Below are 20,669 nucleotides of genomic sequence, written 5' to 3'. Positions count from 1 at the left end.
GCTGTGGAATTACTGGTCACAGGAATTACTGGTCAGAGCGCAGCTTTCTTTCCTGGAAATTCAGGGACATAAGTTTCTTTTATCTTGAGGCTGTGCCGCCACCTCTAAGGTCTCCTTGATATTTTCACCTAAATAGAGAAAGGGGAAAGCTTTTGTGAAGACATGTCTGAGCTTGGGTGTCCTCAGCCTGAAGCAGCTTGAAGCAGGATTTTGGTTCCTGACCAGAGATTGAAGTCAGGTCGTGGCAGTGAGGGGGCTGAATCCTAACCACTAGACCAGTGGCCAGCGACAAGGCCCTGGTCAGTACGGCTTTGCAGAAAATGAATTTCCACAAAGAAACGGAAAGTAGTGAAACACGTAAAGTGTTTATTAGGGAGAAAAAGAGTACGTGTGAATAGGCACACGTGGGCAGGCTCAAGAGAGAGTTGCGCCCTCATGGTAGTTTGAATCACTTTTATGGGGCATTTCTTCTGGGTTTCCTTTGGCCAATCATCTTGCTTTGCCTGGTTCTGAGTCCATATTTGGTACATCTCAGGGTTCTCCCGTGTGTGTGTGCATCTCTTAGCCAAGATGGATTCTGGCCAAGAGGCCTATGGGTAGGTTGACATCACTCCCCTTTTTGACCTCCAAAGAGCCTCTCTGAGCATGTATAGTCGGGAAGGTCTCCTTGACCTTGAAAATGAGAAATATATGGTCTCTTATCTGGGCAGGGCTTAGCTTCTCCTCTTCATCTTGGAGTATCTGTCCACAGGGGACAAACTCCAGCTCTTCAGCCTGGGGCCCATCTATCTCCTGCCTCAAGTCCATTTCTGGAAGGTCTGTGCCCAGTGACATAGCGACATACCTCACCTTGATTCATATTCACATTAGTGAGAATTATTTCTGTGGCCACATCTAGATGAAAGGGTTGGTGGAAATGTATATTTATAATATAGAAAAAATCCTCAAAACCCAACAGCAAAAATGCAAAGACTCTAATTACAAAATGGGTAAAAATCATAAAGATACATTTCACTGAAGAGGATAAAGAGAACAAATAAACACATGAAAAGATGCTCAACATCTTTAGCCATTACGGAAATGCTAATTAAAACCACAGTGAGAGACTACTCCACAAACCTCAGTACAGCTAAATTAAGAAACACTGACAGGGCTTCCCTGGTGGCGCAGTGGTTGGGAGTCCGCCTGCCGATGCAGGGGACACGGGTTCATGCCCTAGGTCTGGGAGGATCCCACGTGCCGCGAAGCGGCTGGGCCCATGAGCCATGGCCGCTGAGCCTGCGCGTCCGGAGCCTGTGCTCCGCGGTGGGAGAGGCCACCACAGTGAGAGGCCCGCGTACCGCAAAAAACAAAACAAAACAAAAAAACCCTGACATCAAATGCAGGGAAGATGTGGAGAACCTGATTCACTCATACGTTGCTGGTGGGAATGTAAAATAGAATAGTGACTCTGGAAAAGCTTGGCTTTTTTTTTTAAAGTAAATGTACAATTACCATACAACCCAATCATAATTCTGAGTATTTATCCCAGAGAAATGAACATGTATTTCACACAAATACCTCTGCACAAATGTTTATAGCCATTTTATTCATGATAATCCAAAACTGGAAAAAAAGAAAGAGATGTTCTTTAATAGAGGAATGGTTAAACAAACTAGCATACATCCACACCATGGAATACTACTCAGCAATAAAAAGGAGTGAAGTCCATTGCTTCCCTGGTGGCGCAGTGGTTGAGAATCTGCCTGCCAATGCAGGGGACACGGGTTCGAGCCCTGGTCTGGGAGGATCCCACATGCCACGGAGCAACTAGGCCCGTGAGCCACAACTACTGAGCCTGCGCATCTGGAGCATGTGCTCCGCAACAAGAGAGGCCGCGACAGTGACAGGCTCGCGCACCGCGATGAAGAGTGGCCCCAGCTCGCCGCAACTAGAGGAAGTCCTCGCGCAGAAACGAAGACCCAACATAGCCAAAAGTAAATTAATGAATTAATTAATTTTTTTAAAAAAAGGAGTGAAGTCTTAATACACATAACAATTTGGATGAATTGCCAGAGAACTATGCTGAGTTAAAAAAAGCTAATCACAATATTCTATTCTCTTACCTTTCAGAGCTGCTTTCTACTGGCAGTCATCAGAATGACCAGCATTCCAAGTGTAAACGCCAAAAGAAAAACTGGGCTTGAGAAGTTTAAAACTTAAAATATAGAAAAAGAAAAGAACACACGAAAAAATATTTTTTTTACAAATGAAGTATGCTTTCATTAACTTACATCTAATTTCTTCCACCTCTCTGCCATCTTACAAGCCACTGCCATACTAGATCTCAAAGCACCATTCTGATTATTGATGCCCCATTGCATGGTCCCCAGTGGCTATATCCATGGCCATTTACTGTCTCTAATCTACCTTTATAGCCCCAAACACCATTGTTTTCAATATTTAAACTTCCCTTATTGATGCACTCTACACCAGCGGTTCCCAGTATAGGCTCCCTTTTAGAATCATTTTGGTCGGGCCGGGGTTGGGGGGGGGGCGGTGGTGGGGGAACATCTCAGAAAATATGGACTCAAATACCACCTCTCAGAGATCCTGATTTAATTAGGCTCTCCTGGTGCGTTAGAATCATTTTTTAAAAGCCTCCTAGTGATTCAAATGTGTAAGCAGGGTATAGAATCATAATTCTACCTCGTTCCCTATAGCTGAAATAACAAGTTCAACTTTGTCTAAATCCTATCTTTCCTTTAAGCTTCAGTGTAAGTGCCGTCAACCCCCATGAAGTCTTTTCCCAAAGAGAAACACTCCCTGGCCCTTGGGCCACAAGCAGTATAGTTGGTAAGTTAGTTGCAGACCAAGTTGATGTCACACTATCATTATGGACCGTTTAAAGCCTCTCCTGTTTCACTTATCCTCCTTTAAGTCCCATTTTTGCCCCTCCATAGGCACCTATTCTTGCGCATTTGATGTGCACTATTTTTTTTAAACAGATATTGTTTCTCACACAGATATATTTAATAAATATTATTATTTTAGTATAGTGAACAGTTACGTATCACAAGATTATACTTAATTTTCATGTAACTATAACCACCACCCTAATCGTTAAATAGGATATTACCGGCCGCACTCAAGCCTTTTTGTTCTCCTGCAAATCACTATTCCCTTCTTGCCGCCAAAAGAATCTTCTTAACCTCGGAGATTACTTTTGCTTGTTTCAGAGCTTTTTATAACTTGAACAGTTCAAGGTGTATTCTATTGTGCCTGTTTTCTTGTATTGAACATTATGTTTTTGAGATTCACCCATGTCGTTGCCTATAGCAAGAGTTTGTTCATGCTCATTGCTGAATAGTATCCCATTGTATTAATATACCACAATATTTTTCCATTCTCCTATTAATGGGCATCTGAGTTTTCAGTTGTTGGCTATTACAAATAATTCTGCTATAGCGATTTTGTGTGTGTCTTTTTATGTACATATGTGTTTATTTGGGGGGGGCAATGTGACTAAAATTTCTGGATCATGGTTTAGCTATGATCAACTTTAGTTGTTATGTCAAAGAGTGTTCCAAAATTTCTATAAATATTTATACCCCCACCAACAGTGTATAAGCGTTCCAGTTGTTTTATATCATCCCTAAGAAATTGTATACTGACCTTTTTCATTTTATCCATTAGAGTAGATGTTTAGTGATATCTGTGGAATATTTTCCCTGTGAAAATGTTTTTTTCTATACCAAGGTAAAGTAAATCTCATTCATGTTGTCTGGTATGGCAAAATTCTGGACGTTTCACAAAATAATACTAAGGAGTAATGCTTAATAATAAAGTTACTAATAGTAACTTTTGTCAACAGGAAATGATCTTCTCCTTAGGGATTCGGTGACAATTTGTTATGGAATTTATTCAAACATCTGTTGCTATGTTTTCAAGCTCACCAATCTTTTCTCCTGCAAGTCTAACCTGCCATTAGTCTAGTCAGGGAATTTTTCATCGCAAGAAATTGCAGTTTTTGTCACTAGAAGTTGGGTTTGTATCTTTTCTTAAATATCTTCTGTGACTGTACTTAATAGTTATAGAAACATTTTGATTTCCTTATCTGCTATTTGTAATATCTGTATTATTCCTGATGCTGAAAGCTCAGCCCTTTGTGCACTGGTGCTGTTAGACCTGCGCGGTCTCCTAGGAGTTTCGACTCGCCCAGGAAACAACAAGAGTCGGAAGTCGATGCAAAACCCAAGAGGTTTATTGAAGGCCGGTGCACCGGGGTTCCTTGGTCCTCACGCAGGAGGTCGAAGAAGGAACCCCTTTTGGGCGCGAATATGTCAGTTTTATAGGTTCCCACTTACCCGTATGTAAATTATAGATTTGGTTGTGTTTTCCTGCTGATTGGTCCCGGCTTAGGCTCGGACCAGAGAGGGAACTTGTCCCCAGCTTCCTGATTGGTCTTTGACAGATACCTTTTTTACATTTTGTTTATCTCCCTCCTTCTCAGAAGGGAGCCGGACATCCTGGAAATTCACCCGTTGTCTAAGAAGCCCCTATTGTCTGGAGAGTTCTTAATCATTAGCTGGAACAATGTCCCTCGAGTCCCACAGTGCCTAATCAAATCTCAGAGACAGAATTTTGGGTGCAGTAGAAAAGAATAGCTTTATTGCTTTGCCAGGCAAAGGGGGACACAGCGGGCCCATGCCCTGAAAAACTGTGTGTCCCAATCCAGGGGAATTTGGTGTGGAGTTTTAGCAATGGTTCAAGAACTGGGGTTGCTGATAAGATTAGGGTGTGTGCAGGGACTGCACTCCTTTAATCTGGTCTCAGGTAATCTAATGAGTTTCTGTGGTTCCTTAAATCTGGCCTCAGGTGGTCTGCTCGAAGAGCTTCTCTGGTTACTTTAATCTGGAATGAAGAATGCTGACATCTTTCACTTGTTGGGGGGTTTAGTTCTATAAAGACCTTAAAGATATTGTTATGTGTATCCCTTGAGGCAGAACCAGCGCCCTGCCCCAAGGCTGCACTGTTGTTTCTTGACTGTTCCTACCTTGTCTCTGCATCCCCTCCCTTCCCTGATTAGCAACTGTTCTAATCTGCCTTTAGAACTCAGGGAAGGTCATGGAGGCTGGAGTCTATTCCTTACAAACAAGAAATGGGGGACAGAAAGACTTCCATGCCCAGGAGTTCCACAGGGTCCTGCTCCGTTTCATTCCTGGGCCTGTTTGTATTGGCTCATTTTCTTCACATCATGGGTCATGATTTCCTGCTTCTTTGCAATCTTTGATAGCATTCCAGAGATTGTGAGTTTTTACCTTGTTGGGTATTGGATATTTTTGCATTTCTCTAAGTATTCTTGAATTTGTTCTGAGACACAGTTAAATTATTTGGAAATGGTTCTAGCCTTTTGAGTCTTCCTTTTAAGATTTGTGTAAAGGAAAAGTCTACAGTCCTTCCTAATTGGTGTTTCTTCCCCGTGAATCTCCTTTACTATGCACACAGAACTCTTCACTTCTGTTCACTTCTGGTCACCAAATGCACGAGATTTTTCCCCTAAACAAGCAATTCTCTATGACACTAGCCTGGTGTCCCACGATTTAACTCAATTCTAATACTATCAACCTGGAGATAGCATCAGATCCCACAGGTTAAGGGCCCAGTCCCACAAGATTGCTTCCCGCTTCAGATGCCAGTGCAAGTAGTAGGCCCCCAGGTTACCCATAACTTCTGTTCAATTTGACTACAAATCAGAGATTACCATGACCCCCTCCTCGATTTTGATTAATTTGCCAGAGTGGCTCATAGAGTTCGGGGAAACCCTTATGCTTACCAGTTTATTAGAGGGTGTGATAAAGGATACAGATAAACAGCTTGATGAAGAGATTATATAGGGTGAGATCTGGGAGGGTCTTGAGGGCAGGAGCCTCTATCCCCATGAAGTTGGGGGCATCACCCTCCTGGTGTGAATGCGTTCATCAGTTTGGAAGCTCTCTGAATGCCATGCAATTGAGATTTTATGGAGGCTTCCTTGAATAGGCATGATCGGTGGTTAACTCCATTTCCAGCTCCTCTCCGCTCTCTGGAGGATGGGGGTGGAGCTGATAATTCCAAGCTTCTGAATCATGACATGGTCTTGCTGGTGACCAACCCCCTCCAGGAACCCATCCACCCAGAGTCACCTCATCAGAACAAAAGATGCTCCTCGTGCAATTATCACTTAGGAATTTACAAGGGTTTTAGGAGCTTTGCGCCAGGAACAGGAACATTTTACATATATAAAAGATATATGTATTTTTCCTATCATCTCAATTTGTTAGAAGCAATCAGGTCACCATTTAGTCTATGGCTAATCGTTCCCCACCACTGAAGCAAGATATTTATGAGTACTCCTAAAAGGCCCCATAAATGATGAGGTTTCCCAGTCTGGCTGGTCTGAACAGGCACTATTCCCATCTGGATGGGAACACTGGATACTGCTTCCTCTAGTCATTTCATGTTTTTTTCCCTCCATCCTCATACACAAGTGCTGATCAGTACACTGCTGAATACCCAAGGGGGACACTCTGTACACCCCCAGAATCCTCTGGCTGTGTATCTCTTTCTTTTCTGATACTCTATCTGCATAGCCCTTGTCTCTGAGCTTCCCCTCTTCACCTCAGGGAATCTCTTGGCATTTCTCTGGTTTTCCCCTGCTTAAATCACACATACAGAACTGTCTCTGGGCAGTAGCTGGGGCAATTGCAGGACTCACCAAATTTGTTTTCAGAAGATCACTGCCCTTCATTGATTGATGCCCAGTGATTGAAAAGTATTTTTTTTTCACACATTTTCTTTTTTTTCTTTTTAGTTGATTCAGGCAAGAAAGTAAATCTGGTCCCTGTTATTCCATTTTGACAGGGAACAGAAGTCTGTGGAGTTGATCTTTTTTTTTTTAATTAATTAATTTATTTATTTATTTTTGGCTGTGTTGGGTCTTCGTTTCTGTGCGAGGGCTTTCCCTAGTTGCGGTGAGCGGGGGTCACTCTTCATCGCAGTGCGCGGGCCTCTCACTATCGTGGCCTCTCTTGTTGTGGGGTATAGGCTGCAGACGCGCAGGCTCAGTAGTTGTGGCTCACGGGTCTAGTTGCTCTGTGGAATGTGGGATCTTCCCCGACCAGGGCTCGAACCCGTGTCCCCTGCATTGGCAGGTAGATTCTCAACCACTGCTCCACTAGAGAAGCCCCAATCTTTCTAAGTTAAAAGCACTTTGCATTTTAAAATTCTAAAGGACTTGTCAGCTTCATTTATTTCCTTTACAGCCCACTTACTGGGCGGTAGTTTTGCTTTTCTTTTAGCTGATTGTTCAGATTCAAACTGTTTCCCCTCCCAGTTCATGCTTTTGCAACTATTTCGAGACAGTGCCAAGTGCTCCTGATGAAGCAGAAGCATGACTGTGGAGGAAGCTTCTTTGAAAATCTTACAGGCAGAACCTACCTCCAGAGAAAGCATGGAGGAGGGACGATCTGGTAAGGTAAAATTGATAAGCTTTGACAAAACAAAACAGCTTTTATTCCACTGACCACTGACAGCAGGATAGAAATTGCACTGCAGGAATATAATTCTTCACAGTTAACCTCCATAGAAGGAGAGATGTTTTGAGGGACTAGAGGTGGGTGAGAGGACAAGTGTGTAATTGTTGTGTTGGTGATTGTGTTACTATTTACGTTACTTAAATATTTCTGCACAGTGAATTAGGTTACAGGAGGCTAAGAGAAAAATGTTCTCTGGGTTTATTTTTTTTTTTTTTATTTTATTTTATTATTTTATTTTTTTGCTTTACGCGGGCCTCTCACTGTTGTGGCCTCTCCCGTTGCGGAGCACAGGCTCCGGACGCGCAGGCTCAGCGGCCATGGCTCACGGGCGCAGCCGCTCCGCGGCATATGGGATCTTCCCAGACCGGGGCACGAACTCGCGTCCCCTGCATCGGCAGGCGGACTCTCAACCACTGCGCCACCAGGGAAGCCCGGGTTTATTTTATTAGTCCTTGCTGGCAACCTGCACCCTGGCAAGTCACATTATGATATTAAATAACAGATCATTATATCCCAGAGTCATGACAAACAGACAACAATGGATTTGTTTTTTTAATTTTTATTTATTTATTTAATATATCTTTATTGGAGTATAACTGCTTTACAATGTTGTGTTAGTTTCTGTTGTACAACAAAGTGAATCAGTTATAAGTATACGAATATCCCCATATCCCCTCCCTCTTGAGCTTTTCTCTCATCCTCCCTATCCCACCCCTTTGTTTATTTATTTTTGAGGTTTTTTTTTTTTTTTGGTATATCTAACAATTTGGAAATACATATACTAATAAAAGTTGCCAGTACCTACTGTATAGACAGGGGACTCAGCTCAATATTAGGTAACAACCTAAATGGGAAAAGAATTTGAAAAAGAATAGATACATGTATATGTAAAAAAACAAAATTAACCATGACACCTATTATGTAGTCTGATTGAATCTAGTAATCATATACTTGGAATTTGTTATTTGTTAGACACTGGGCTACAAAGACAAATTGTATTTAGACCCTGATTTCAGGGTTTCATCATCTCAAGGACAGCCAAATGAGTTACTCCAATTTGATGTGATTAGTGCTACAATATATTTAATGAAACCTAGGGAGTTGGAGATGGCTTCACTTCTGAAGTGACCTTTGACCTGGTGTCACATTTTCTAGAAGAAATAGGATTAAAACTCACAATTTTAAAAGAAATATTTATTGCAGTATGGTTGCTTTACAGTGTTGTCTTCGTTTCTGCTGTGCAGCAAAGTGAATCAGTTATACATATATCCCCTCTTTCTTAGTTTTCCTTCCCAGTTAGTTCAGCACAGAGCACTGAGTAGAGTTCCCTGTGGTATACAGTAGGTTCTCACTAGTTATCTATTTTATACATAGTAGTGTGTATATGTCAACCCCAATCTCCCAATTCATGCCACCCCTCCCTTCCCCCCTTGGCATCTGTAAGTTTGTTCTCTACATCTGTGTCTCTATTTCTGCTTTGCAAATAAGTTCATCTGTACCATTTTTCTAGATTCCACATATAAGTGATATTATATGATATTTGTTTTTCTCTTTCTGACTTACTTCACTCTGTATAACAGTCTCTAGGTCTATCCATGTCTCTGCAAATGGCACTATTTCGTTCCTTTTTATGGCTGAGTAATATTCCATTGTATATTTGTAACACATCTTCTTTATCCATTCCTCTGTTGATGGACATTTAGGTTGCTTCCATGTCCTGGCTATTGTAAATAGTGCTGCAATGAACATTAGGGTACATGCATCTTTTTGAATTATGGTTTTCTCCAGGTATATGCCCAGGAGTGGGATTGTAGTTCTGTTTTTAGTTTTTTGAGGAGCTTCCATAGTGGCTGTACCAGTTTACATACCCACCAACAGTGTAGGAAGGTTTCCTTTTCTTCACATCTTCTCCAGCATTTATTGTTTGTAGATTTTTTGATGATGGTCATTCTGACCAGTGTGACCAGTGTGATGATGGTCATTCTGACCAGTGTGATGGTTAACTTCTTCTTTCTTCTTCTTGTGGGATAAGGGGCGGTGACCACTCTTAGCTACTTCCTTCCTCATTCTCACCAGTGTGAGGTGATAACTCATTGTAGTTTTGATTTGCGTTTCTCTAATAATTAGTGATGTTGAGCATCTTTCATGTGTTTGTTGGCCATCTGTGTGTCTTCTTTGGAGAAATAAAAGTCATAATTTTTTGTTCAAAAAGTAATTCTAACTAAGTACAAAAGTATATTTTCTTTCCTTTGGGTACAAAAGTGCCCCACAAAATTTCCTTTTGGAATCAAGGGTAAGTCTGATATTCAGTGATATCATTAACTATTTCAGCTAAAATCTATTGAGGCTCATTTCTGTGTCCAAATGATTTTCTCTTTGCTTCCCCCTTTGTCTCTCTTCCTCTTTATGTCTCTCTCTCTCTGTCTCACAGGCTCTGGTGTACTTTTGTGTTTCCTCTCTCTCTCTCTCTTCCTCTCTCTCTTTCTCTCTTTCCTATTCATTCCCTGGCCCTTTGATTATGGTGGCTCTTCAGCTAGCCTTATGTCATCCTGTTTAGAGTACCTTACCAAAGTAGTTTATAAAATGTGCCTTACCAGAAATTTTCAGGAGTGATCATAAAAATGATATGAGCATTTTTTAAACATAATCATTTTAGTTAAAGAGTTTTGATTTAATGAGAACATCAGAGTATTAAAACAACATAGTGATTAGTAAAAGCATTTGTTGAAATATAGTATCTGTTTAATTTTGTTATTTATCAACATCCATGCATTAAAAAAAAAAATTGTAACCTCCTTCCCCTCTCCCCAGTTGATGTTAGCTGAGAATTAATTTCTTACTGTTCTCTAAGGAGACTTTTGTTTAATAAAACCATGAATAATTATTGACTCAAAAAAAAAGTCCCTGCAGAAACTGGAACTATTGGTATATAGATCCTTTGTCATTTAAAAACCGATGTGGGTGTTTGAGAGTGGGAGTTGGAGGCTAAACCCAACCGCCAGCAAACCCTTTAGCATTTGTAGTTTATAGCAAATTTGATGAGAAAGAAAAAGAACATAGCTCACACGTGCTTGTATTTCAGTCCAGCAGAAAGAATACCTTTTACTGAACCTCTATTTTCTGCTAAAAACAAACATTTCCTTCTTTCTTCTTCCCTTCCCCCCTCCCTGAATTTTATTTTTTATCAACAGGATATTGTAGTTCCTGAAACACAGGGTTCATGCTTAATGAAAAAGGAAGTTCTTAACGTTAATGTTTTTCTAGCTAAGTCAAGTGATTACATAACCGAAACTATTTGACCAGTGCAAATGTGAAACCTATTCTTTTGAAATTTAAACTGTTCCTGTAAGTTAACTAAGTTTTCTAGAACATGAAAATAAAAGTTAAAACCAGTAGACCAGTAATATGGTTCATTTCTCTGTTCTTCTGTGAGATAATTTCTGACACCATTTTTCAAACTAGAAATTTGAAGGTTGTTGTGTTCAGAGTGTAATATAAGAGGCATACGAATTTAGAGGGAGACAAAAAAAGGACACACCAGAGGAGTGTTAGGAAGGAAGCAATTTTCCTCTGCTCTTCTGACTGGTTTAAGAATTAAATTGACATGAGATAAATAACAGGAGAAAATCAAACAAAAGTTTAATAACATGTATACATGGGAGAGACACAGGAAAATGAGTAACAGACTAAAATGGCCAAAAACTTCACCTTAAATACTGTCTCCAGCTAATGACAAAAGATGTTGGGGGTAGTGGTTTGGGACTTCAAAGGGGAGGAAGGTCATTGACAAGGATATGGAAAAGCAAATGTTTGGTGAATAAATGTTTGCTGGGCCACACAGAGACAAGGGACACAAGAGTAGACTCTGACCTTTAGGCCATGTTCAGTTTAAAATCATCACACTCACCTCTTAATCTTTGCAGATATCTCTGGTGATAGCTCTATTCCAGGAACAGGTCTTCTATCTAAATTGTTTTAGGCAGTTAGGGGGATGGTCAAAGATTCTTCCTGAGTCTTTTGGGCCTTGATGGTTTTCAGCTTGAAATAATCCACGTGCCAAAGAGACATTTGGGGGTGGCAAATTTTATTCCCCTACAAAAAAGGAGAAGTATTAATAAGTAAGCAAGAAAGAGAAATGGAACATGAAACAAGGGAGGGTGTTAGGAGCTAGATATAGGGAAATAAAGGAGAAGAAAAAGGGGGGACTTTTAGAAGATTAGTAAGGGGGCAAATAGGAGATTTATTGGAGAGGTGTAAGGGGAGATGTACGTCTTACTCTTCTAACAATGAAAAAAATTATGGAAGTCATAACATACTGAGTTTCTAAGACAATTTTGCTTTAATGTAGAGCCAGAAAGAATGAAGGTCGAGATTTTCTTATGGAGGCAAAATCCAAATGTTGTATACTGTTTAAACAAGCCAATGCGATATTGTTTTCCCCTGCCTAGCATTTAAACTGAGGCCCCCTATCATTCTGGAAGATATACGTGAAATGTAGTGGTTAAAAGAAAGTCAGCAGGAACTTTTTCAAAGTATAGTTGACATTCAGTAAAATTCACTCTCTTGGGTTACATTTCTATGAGTTTCGACAAATACATATAATCATGTAACCACATCACAATCAAGATATAGAACAGCTCCACACCGCCCACGCCCATGCCCTTTGTAAACATTTCTTTCCCGTTCCCTCACCCTTTGGCAACCACTGATCTGTTTTCAGTTCTTACACTCTTGCTTTAGAAGAATGTCTACGGAGTCTGACTGTTTTTCACTTGGCGTAATGCATTTAAATTCATCCATATTGTACTGTGTATCAATAGTGTGGACTTAGTAAAGAGAGACATTATTCACAAGGACTCTTACAATAGGAAAAGGGCTCTAAAAAGGTTCTCATGTTATAAATAGGGCAAGAAGGGGAACAGAACACCTGTGGGGAAAGAGAGCATGAGTGTGAAGAGCAGGTGTCATTTCCAGAGTTAACACTTCTCACTTGTGTCCCAGGGACACGTGGTCATGAGCACACATGAGCTGTTATGCATCTCAGTGCTTTCTTTAGTGCTTGTTTGCATTTTCAGGCAAGCCAGAGTTTGGGGGTTTTTGGGGAGGAGAGGGCCTCACTAAAATTTATCAAGCCAAAGCAAAATAAGAAATGAAGAATTTTGAACATGTTACTGAGTGCCAGCTCGCTTAGCTCGCCACACGACAGGCCAATGAATCAGAGAGGAGATGTTGAGGCAGGGAATACAACTGTACTCGGAAAGCTGGCAGACCGAGAAGATGGCAGACTAGTGTCTCCAGTAAACCGTCTTGTCAGGTCTGGATGCCAGTTTCTTTTATAGAATCAGAGGTGGTGAGGAAGTAAAGTAAAAGGGCCATCAGTCTTGCAAAACATATCCTGGAATGACCAGCCTCGGTGAGGGGATGGTTAATTTCTTCTTTCTTGCAGCCATTCACAGGTGGGCAGGGTCAGATTGTCTCCCTGTGAGCCCAACCAAGGCACTTTAGTATAACATTCAGGCAGAGGGGCAGGGTTCCCTGAGGCAAACCATGATGTATGATTATAATAAGAAAAGCAACAAAAAGCAAAGGTTAAAATCAAAGAAACAGATTGAACATGGAGTCTGATTTAGCTTTTCCCTATTAAAATTCCCCACTGTCAATTTCCATTCCACAATCTTGTGGGATAAGGGGCAGTGACCACTCTTAGCTACTTCCTGCCCTGTAGGGATGATGAGGGGTGATCGTGGAACGGAATCGATCAGCATTGGGCAGGGAATAATTCTTAGAAGTTTTAGTAAATAGTACAATTCTCAGTTATTCAGACCTGACGCTGTCCTGTTCAGTAGAACAGGACTAAGCAAGTACATTGATCCACGCTTCTCCAGCTGTAAGGAAATTGCAGTGTCAACGCTTATCCTTTTTTTTTTTTTTTTTTTTTTTTTTGCCGTACGCGGGCCTCTCACCGCTGTGGACTCTCCTGTTTCCGGACGCGCAGGCTCAGCGGCCATGGCTCACGGGCCCAGCCGCTCCGTGGCATGTGGGATCTTCCCGGACCGGGTCACGAACCCGTGTCCCCTGCATCGGCAGACGGACTCTAAACCGCTGCGCCACCAGAGACGCCCTGATTCTTATTCTCTCATTAGCTCTTCTTTCAATAACTGGAAGATTCTCTAGGGGAAAACAAACAGTTTCTTGGGCCGTGGTTCTCATTTGTGGACCTGGACCTTTTGTGAAGGGGGTTGGCAATAGGGGAGTTGAGGTACAGCTGACTGTACAGGTTGGTTCTGTGATAAATTTAAGTTTTTCTTCCTAATACCTTCATGAGATTGAGATTATGACATTTGTATTTATAGGTAAAGACCTCCAAAGAAAACGCCTACTAATTACATCTCCTCTAATCCTGCTTTACTCTTGCATCATCATTATTATTGTCCTGATTACAATTGTGATGGTACTTTCCATTTTTTTGTCAGGTAAGTTACCTGTTCTCCAAACTTTACTATGTTCTTCACACGTTCATGTTGTCGATAAATAGTTACTGAGCTCCATTATGTGCCAGGCACTGTGTGAAGTGCCTGAGGTATATCAGTGAACAAAACACACAAAAAAATCCCTGCTCCCAGGGAACTCATATTGTAGCAGGAAGACACAGATACTATAATATAGGGGTAACAGTTTGAAGAATACAAGGGGCCAGGGTAAGCCTCCTTGAAAGGATGACTTTTCAGCAAACTTTTGAAGGTGATGAAGGAGCCATGTGGCTATATGGGGAAAGCATTCCAGGTGGCAGGAACAAGCAGAATCAAAGAAGGAATCTCCTTGGTATGTTGGAGGAAAAGCAAGGAGGCTTCTTCAGCTAAAGCAAAATGAGAATGAGGGAGAGTAATGGGCTGGGGGTCAGGGAGATAATAGCCTTATGAGTCAGTTAAAAATTTCAGCTTTGGGCTTCCCTGGTGGCGCAGTGGTTGAGAGTCCGCCTGCTGATACAGGGGACACGGGTTCGTGCCCCGTTCCTGGAAGATCCCACATGCCGCGGAGCGGCTGGGCCCGTGAGCCGTGGCCGCTGCGCCTGCGCGTCCAGAGACTGTGCTCCGCAGCGGGAGAGGCCACAACAGTGAGAGGCCCGCGTACCGCAAAAAAAAAAAAAAAAAAAAAAAAAAAAAAAGACTTCAGCTTTTATTTTGAGTGTAGTGGGGAGGATGAGGAAGAGGGAAATTGTAGGAGAGGAATGCCATGATCTGCATTTCACTGTAGAATAATCATTTTGACAGCTACTTTGAGAAAAGATTGTTAGAAGTAAAAGTAGACTCAGGAACACCTATTAGGGAAAACTTGTAGAGATCCAGGCCAGAGAGGACCGTGGCTTGGCTCTGATGGTAAAAGTGGAGGTGGGACTAGGTGTCAGAATCTATCTACTTTGAAAGTTGAGTCAACAGTATTTCCTATCAGATTGGATAAGGGAGGAAAAAGTGAGGTTATGGAACAAAAACATCTATTCTTCCCATAGCCTACACTCTGAAATCTTGCTGGTTTCAGAGCAACTAACAAGGGCCCAAATATTTTCATATATATTTAGCAGAAATATGTATAAAACAAAAAACGACATAGGAAACCCTACGTTGTATGTTTGGTACTAAAATCAATATTTGAACTGTGTTATGTTTTGTCTACTAGAAGGTTTTTTTTTGTTTTTTGTTTTTGGGTTTTGTGTGTGTGTGTGTGTGTGGTACGCGGGCCTCTCACTGTTGTGGCCTCTCCCATTACGGAGCACGCGCAGGCTCAGCGGCCATGGCTCACGGGCCCAGCCGCTCCGCGGCATGTGGGATCTTCCCAGACCGGGGCACAAACCCGTGTCCCCTGCATCGGCAGGCGGACTCCCAACCACTGCGCCACCAGAGAAGCCCTACTAGAAGGTTTTATACCCGCTAAGAAATGTACCATAGTAAAATCTAGGAAAGGCAAGGAGTTTGCCTTTCTTTTGTCAAGAGTAAGAAGGACTGATACTAAGGAAGATGTGGGAAAGGGGATCTGTATGATACTAGGAAAGAGTACTACAGAAATTAAATGCTACAGAAATTGATTCCTTAAAGCCATTAGTGTCCGTGTACCCCTGGGAAGTCAGATACATAGGTACTCTGCTTGAAGTCCAGTGGACTGGTGACTTCTGTGCCTGGGATAAGACTGCTAGTGATGACTTAGGAAGGCAACAATTGAATGTACGTATTTCAAGACTGACCTCAGAGGTAAAAGATCACCATATAAAATATATATATTTATTCACATATTAGTTTCTGTAGACCATTCTGTTCCAAGGCAAATCCTCAATATAATAAAATCATTTAGGAAAAACCAACTACTGCTAGCTTGCCCTCAGCAAGTGATCATGGATCTCAATATTGTATTCTCCCAGAAACCAAAAAAAGAAAAATGATCTCAGAAAGGCCTGCTGTTTTGACAAGCAGTGAAATGCAATCATATTTCCACATATTGAGTAGCAGTTGGTATTTTATAAGTGGCTAAGGCTGGTAGCATTCCAAGAGGCATTAGAAATATTAGTTGGTAGTGCGTTACAGCTCAGCAATTCTGCACATAACCAAGAGTTGGGCAGCATCCACAGAGAGTATTTATTATGTAGCCAGGCACTTAAGAATATGTTTCTGGAAGCAAAATAAGATGATGATAAGGGAAATTATGTAATGAGTGGTGCCAAAATACGTATAAAGGAAAACTATTCATTGGGAAAAACACACGCATTTGGGCATGGAAGACATTTTTAACAATTTGTCTACCTATAGAAAGTAGCTCCTGTTCAGATTTTAAGAAAAACAAAATGCTACTAGCGGAGTCCATAAAAGTTCAAGAGTCTAGTTGATATTTGGCCATGTTCTTCTTCAAATCCCTCATTTTGGAATTAGGTTATACTGTACCTACACATACACATGTATATATATATATGTGTGTATATATACATATGTAAAAAAAAAAGACTGACCTCAGGATGGTAAGTGGAAAAATAGATAAAAGGGATGAGAAAATGTATTTGTTATGATTCACCGTGTCTGTCCAACTTTTAGTGAGAAACACGAAGACGGTCTCACATGTTCTGTATGTTACCTGCCCAAAAGCATGGATTGGATTTGGAAATAAGTGTTTTTATTTTTCTGAAGACGCAAGGAATTGGTCATTCAGCCAGACATTCTGTACCTCATTAAAAGCTGGTCTTGGTCAGTTTGAAACCGAGGAGGAGCTGGTAAGAAATATTATTGGATCATGTTCTTTGTTGAATACTTAGCACCCTGAGAAAGATATAGGCTGCATAGGGTGAAAGCTGAAAGATAAGGAAGGACCCCATTCCAGGTAGACTTGGGGGCATGGGATGCATATTAGTGCCTAATATTTGTTTGGGGTATATTCTCTGCCTGGAACCCTGTGAGACAATTCAGATACATTCTCTCATGTAATCCTCATAGCTGACCTTCAATTAGATGTATTGTTCCCATTGTACAAAGAAATATGGTAATCATGTAATTTATCATCCAAATTGGGACATTTTGGGAAGTGAAAGTGAGAATATTAATATTATGCTGGAACCACAGGCATAACCTGGGACTTTCCCAAATTGGGATGTATGGTCACTTTAATGTAATTTAGGATTAGAGATATTTGAGTGACTTAAGCTGAGAAGCGGGGACTAGTCTCCCTCCAGAGTCTAAGCTTTTCAATTATACCAGGCTGCCACCCAAAGAGAGAAGGCTGGAGGGAAGAGAGACTCAAGAGTAATATGAAAGAGACACGTGTTTTTACTTTCTGTGTTTTATAATAGAACTTCCTGAAAAGATATAAAGGCCCTTCTGACCATTGGATTGGCCTTAGAAGAGAATCATTACATCATGTTTGGAAATGGACAGACAGCACTGAATATAACGCCTCGTACGTTTTTAGTCTTCTTTTCCTTCTATTGTGTTTACATGTGGTTATGTGTGTGTGTTGTGCTTATGGGAAAATAAATTTAATAGCATGGAAGGCTTACTGCTCTATGAGGTGCAAAATAGAAATCCTTTGTATGCTCTTCCGCTTATTAGCTGTGCCTTTGGAAACACTTATTGTGATTTCAATTGAAATCTTTCATCCACTGACTTAAACTGTGCTGAAATCCCTATTTAGAATGTAGAGAGAACAGCTGATGCACAGCAGGGGTCCTACAATCCCTAAAAGCCACTGGAGCATTGATATCCACAGACCCTCAGTCCACTCTCCCAGCGGCTGCGTCCATTCACAAAAGGGAGGTCGTCAGGGAACCCGTGGGAATCCCCCCTAAATTATCTCTGGAAGGAACTTAGGAGCATACCTTGGGTTCTGAACACTTCAGTGGGGGTATTTTGAATTTAACCATTACATTGGAGCAGATAAAATATAAGGGCCCTGTCGCTTCCATCAATCACAGCTAAGCCGTTTTAAGAATTTACTATTAAGTAAATAGTTTTATTTTCACACTTATATGAAACAGGTCAGGACAACACTGAAAATAATCTTCACTGAAGGCCACTGACAATGGAAGTAATCAATAAACAATCAATAATAAGAATAGAAAAGAGTTTTATTTGAGCCAAGCTGAGGAGTAGCCCGGAAGCCTGCTTCGCAGATTACTCTGAGAAACTGCTCCAGAGAAGCAGCGTTTCCAGCAGAGTTTTATATTTTATATTTAATATCTTGTCAGAACAGAGAACATTAAACAAGTCAGGGTTACATTTCTTCAAGGTTTCAAATAAAAAAAAAAAAAAGGACCAGCATGTACACAGCCGGCCAGTATGGCCTTGGCCCCTGGGAAGGGAGTCTTATCATTGAATGAGGACAAGCATTGGTGTCCCAAGAAGAGGGGCATTTAATCTTTATTTTTTTATTTTTTTGCGGTACGCGGGCCTCTCACTGTTGTGGCCTCTCCCGTCGCGGAGGACAGGCTCCGGACGCGCAGGCTCAGCGGCCCTGGCTCACGGGCCCAGCCGCTCTGCGGCATGTGGGATCTTCCCGGACCGGGGCACGAACCCGCGTCCCCTGCATCGGCAGGCGGACTCTCAACCACTGCGCCACCAGGGAAGCCCCTAATTTTTATTTTTAACATGGTCATTCTTTACTTCTGGTCAATGTGCCCTTTTCTTTAATAATTAAAGCGGATGTACAAATGTATGTTTGATAGGCCACATTTTAGATAGCATAAAATTCAAGTTAACTCATGTATAAGCCAGAATGACTTCCCTATATCTCAAAATGTGATAATTTCTTTTATCACCGCTGATGGCAGCAGTTCACTTGGCTACAACAGCAAGCACTAGTTAAATACCTGATAAACAACATAACTGGATTTGGTATGGACGATGATAATCTTCTGATATTCAAGCAGGGACTCTGAGAATAGAAAAGGAACGAAATACAGACGTGGTATATATTTACGAAGAAGCCATATGAATGACAGATTTTCACTTTTCTCTTGTTCACATGAAAAATACCTGGAGTAGGGGTGCTGAAGAATACAGAGGAGGAATGAATGTAGATGTCTGTCCAACCTATGCTTTTTTAATATTTTTGTGTTTGGTTTTAGGTTTGTTATCAAAGGAGTTGGGGACTATGCCTACCTGAATAACATTGGACTTAGTAGCGCCAGGAGCTACACAGATAGAAACTGGATTTGCAGCAAGACAAATAATAATGTCACCGTGGAGTTAAATACTTTAAGGACTTTTTAGGGAATTTCACGCACCATCTCCAAGAGATGCATTATAAATTGTTATATACAGCTGCTGCTGTATTTCTTGGCCTGCCAAAAATATTAACAATGTGCATTTATAATCCTTGTTACCAGCAAAGAGGCAAGCTATCCTTGAATGATGTAATATAGGGATTTGGAAGAGCATGCTTCTAAACTAAGTGGGTGTTAAGTAATATGAGCTGATATTTGTATTTTGAACCCTATAAATATGAACGAGTTCCTCCTTTTCTGTACAGACAGCCCTGTATTTGTACACATGGGACCATAAAAATGACTATGACAGCTGAAACCATGCAAAATGATTTTAATAACCAATGAGAAAAGATACAATTGGTTGACACATTCAAAATTCTCTTACTGTCAGTTAAAAATATATAGGGAAATTTTAAAAAGCACTAAGACTAGGGACTTCCCTGGTGGTCCAGTGGCTAAGACTCTGTGCTCCCAATGCAGGGGGCCTGGGTTTGATCCCTGGTCAGGGAACTAGATCCCACATGCCACAACTAAAGATTCCACATGCCGCAACTAAAGATTCTGCATGCCTCAACAAAGTTTGAAGATCCCAAGTACCGCAACTAAGACCTGGCACACCTGTTAACCATAAGTTTGTCTCTGTTTTGTAGATAAGTTCATTTGTGCACTTTTTTAGATTCCACATGTAAGCAATATTGTATGATATTTGTCTTTCTTGTCAGTTTCCTTTTGTAATTCTAGATACAGTTTTGTATATATTTATATATATTATATATTTTTATATACACTTGAGATTATGTATGGATGCTTTTTGGCTTACAGTTCATTTTATCTCAGGTTTTCTAAGAAGCAGGGACTATGTCTAGTTCACTTCTGTGTCCTCGGAGACTAGTATTGGGTTGGCCAAAAAGTTCGTTCAGGTTTTGTGAGATGGAAAAACCCGAACGAACTTTTTGGCCAACCCAATACAATGCCTCAGGTATAGCATATGTTCTAAATATACCTATGGATATATCTTCATGACTATGAGATCCTTTCCTATTTGCTTACCTTTGCTTAGTTTCTGCTAACTTTCTTATAAAGAAAGCTAAATTTCCACAGAAATCTGGAAAGTAAAAAAAAAAAAAAAAAAGATTTTATATTGATAAACTTACATATGAAAGTTTAAGTTAGTGTGACTAACTTACAAATGAAATTTGAGTCAAACTGTGACCCTAACTGACCTAGTATTCTTCTACAAACTATTTTCCAAGCCATGTATCTAAAGCGTGAATTCTGTTTCTTAGCTGTGACCTTTATAAATTACATAGCCCCTCAAAGTAGAGTTTCTTCCCGTGGAAAATAAATACAAGTGTAGAGTTCCCTTTGCTAAATGG

At 40.9% G+C, this 20,669-nt stretch overlaps 1 protein-coding gene across 1 annotated transcript; it reads left to right on the top strand.

Annotated features, from left to right (window-relative positions):
* Positions 1-7,337: 7,337 nt before the first annotated feature.
* Positions 7,338-20,085, top strand: CLEC2D (C-type lectin domain family 2 member D). Its single transcript, XM_004311444.4, has 5 exons — positions 7,338-7,490; positions 13,910-14,029; positions 16,631-16,806; positions 17,380-17,486; positions 19,153-20,085. Exons 1-5 carry the CDS (start codon positions 7,412-7,414, stop codon positions 19,295-19,297), a joined length of 627 nt encoding a protein of 208 aa, XP_004311492.3. The 5' UTR covers positions 7,338-7,411; the 3' UTR covers positions 19,298-20,085.
* Positions 20,086-20,669: the final 584 nt, after the last annotated feature.

The sequence above is a fragment of the Tursiops truncatus genome, chromosome 11 (assembly GCF_011762595.2).
Source record: "Tursiops truncatus isolate mTurTru1 chromosome 11, mTurTru1.mat.Y, whole genome shotgun sequence".
In the NCBI taxonomy this organism is placed as follows: Eukaryota; Metazoa; Chordata; class Mammalia; order Artiodactyla; family Delphinidae; genus Tursiops; species Tursiops truncatus.
The sequence above is the reverse complement of the archived record's forward strand: the minus strand, read 5'-3'. Positions and strand labels throughout refer to the sequence as shown.

Bases quoted from the DNA above. Each gene is read 5' to 3' on its own strand.
- CLEC2D (XM_004311444.4), top strand. From the start codon at position 7,412: ATGACTGTGGAGGAAGCTTCTTTGAAAATCTTACAGGCAGAACCTACC. The intron at 14,030-16,630 runs GTAAGTTACCTG...TCCAACTTTTAG, and splicing joins ACTTTCCATTTTTTTGTCAG to TGAGAAACACGAAGACGGTC. The intron at 17,487-19,152 runs GTACGTTTTTAG...GTTTGGTTTTAG, and splicing joins AGCACTGAATATAACGCCTC to GTTTGTTATCAAAGGAGTTG.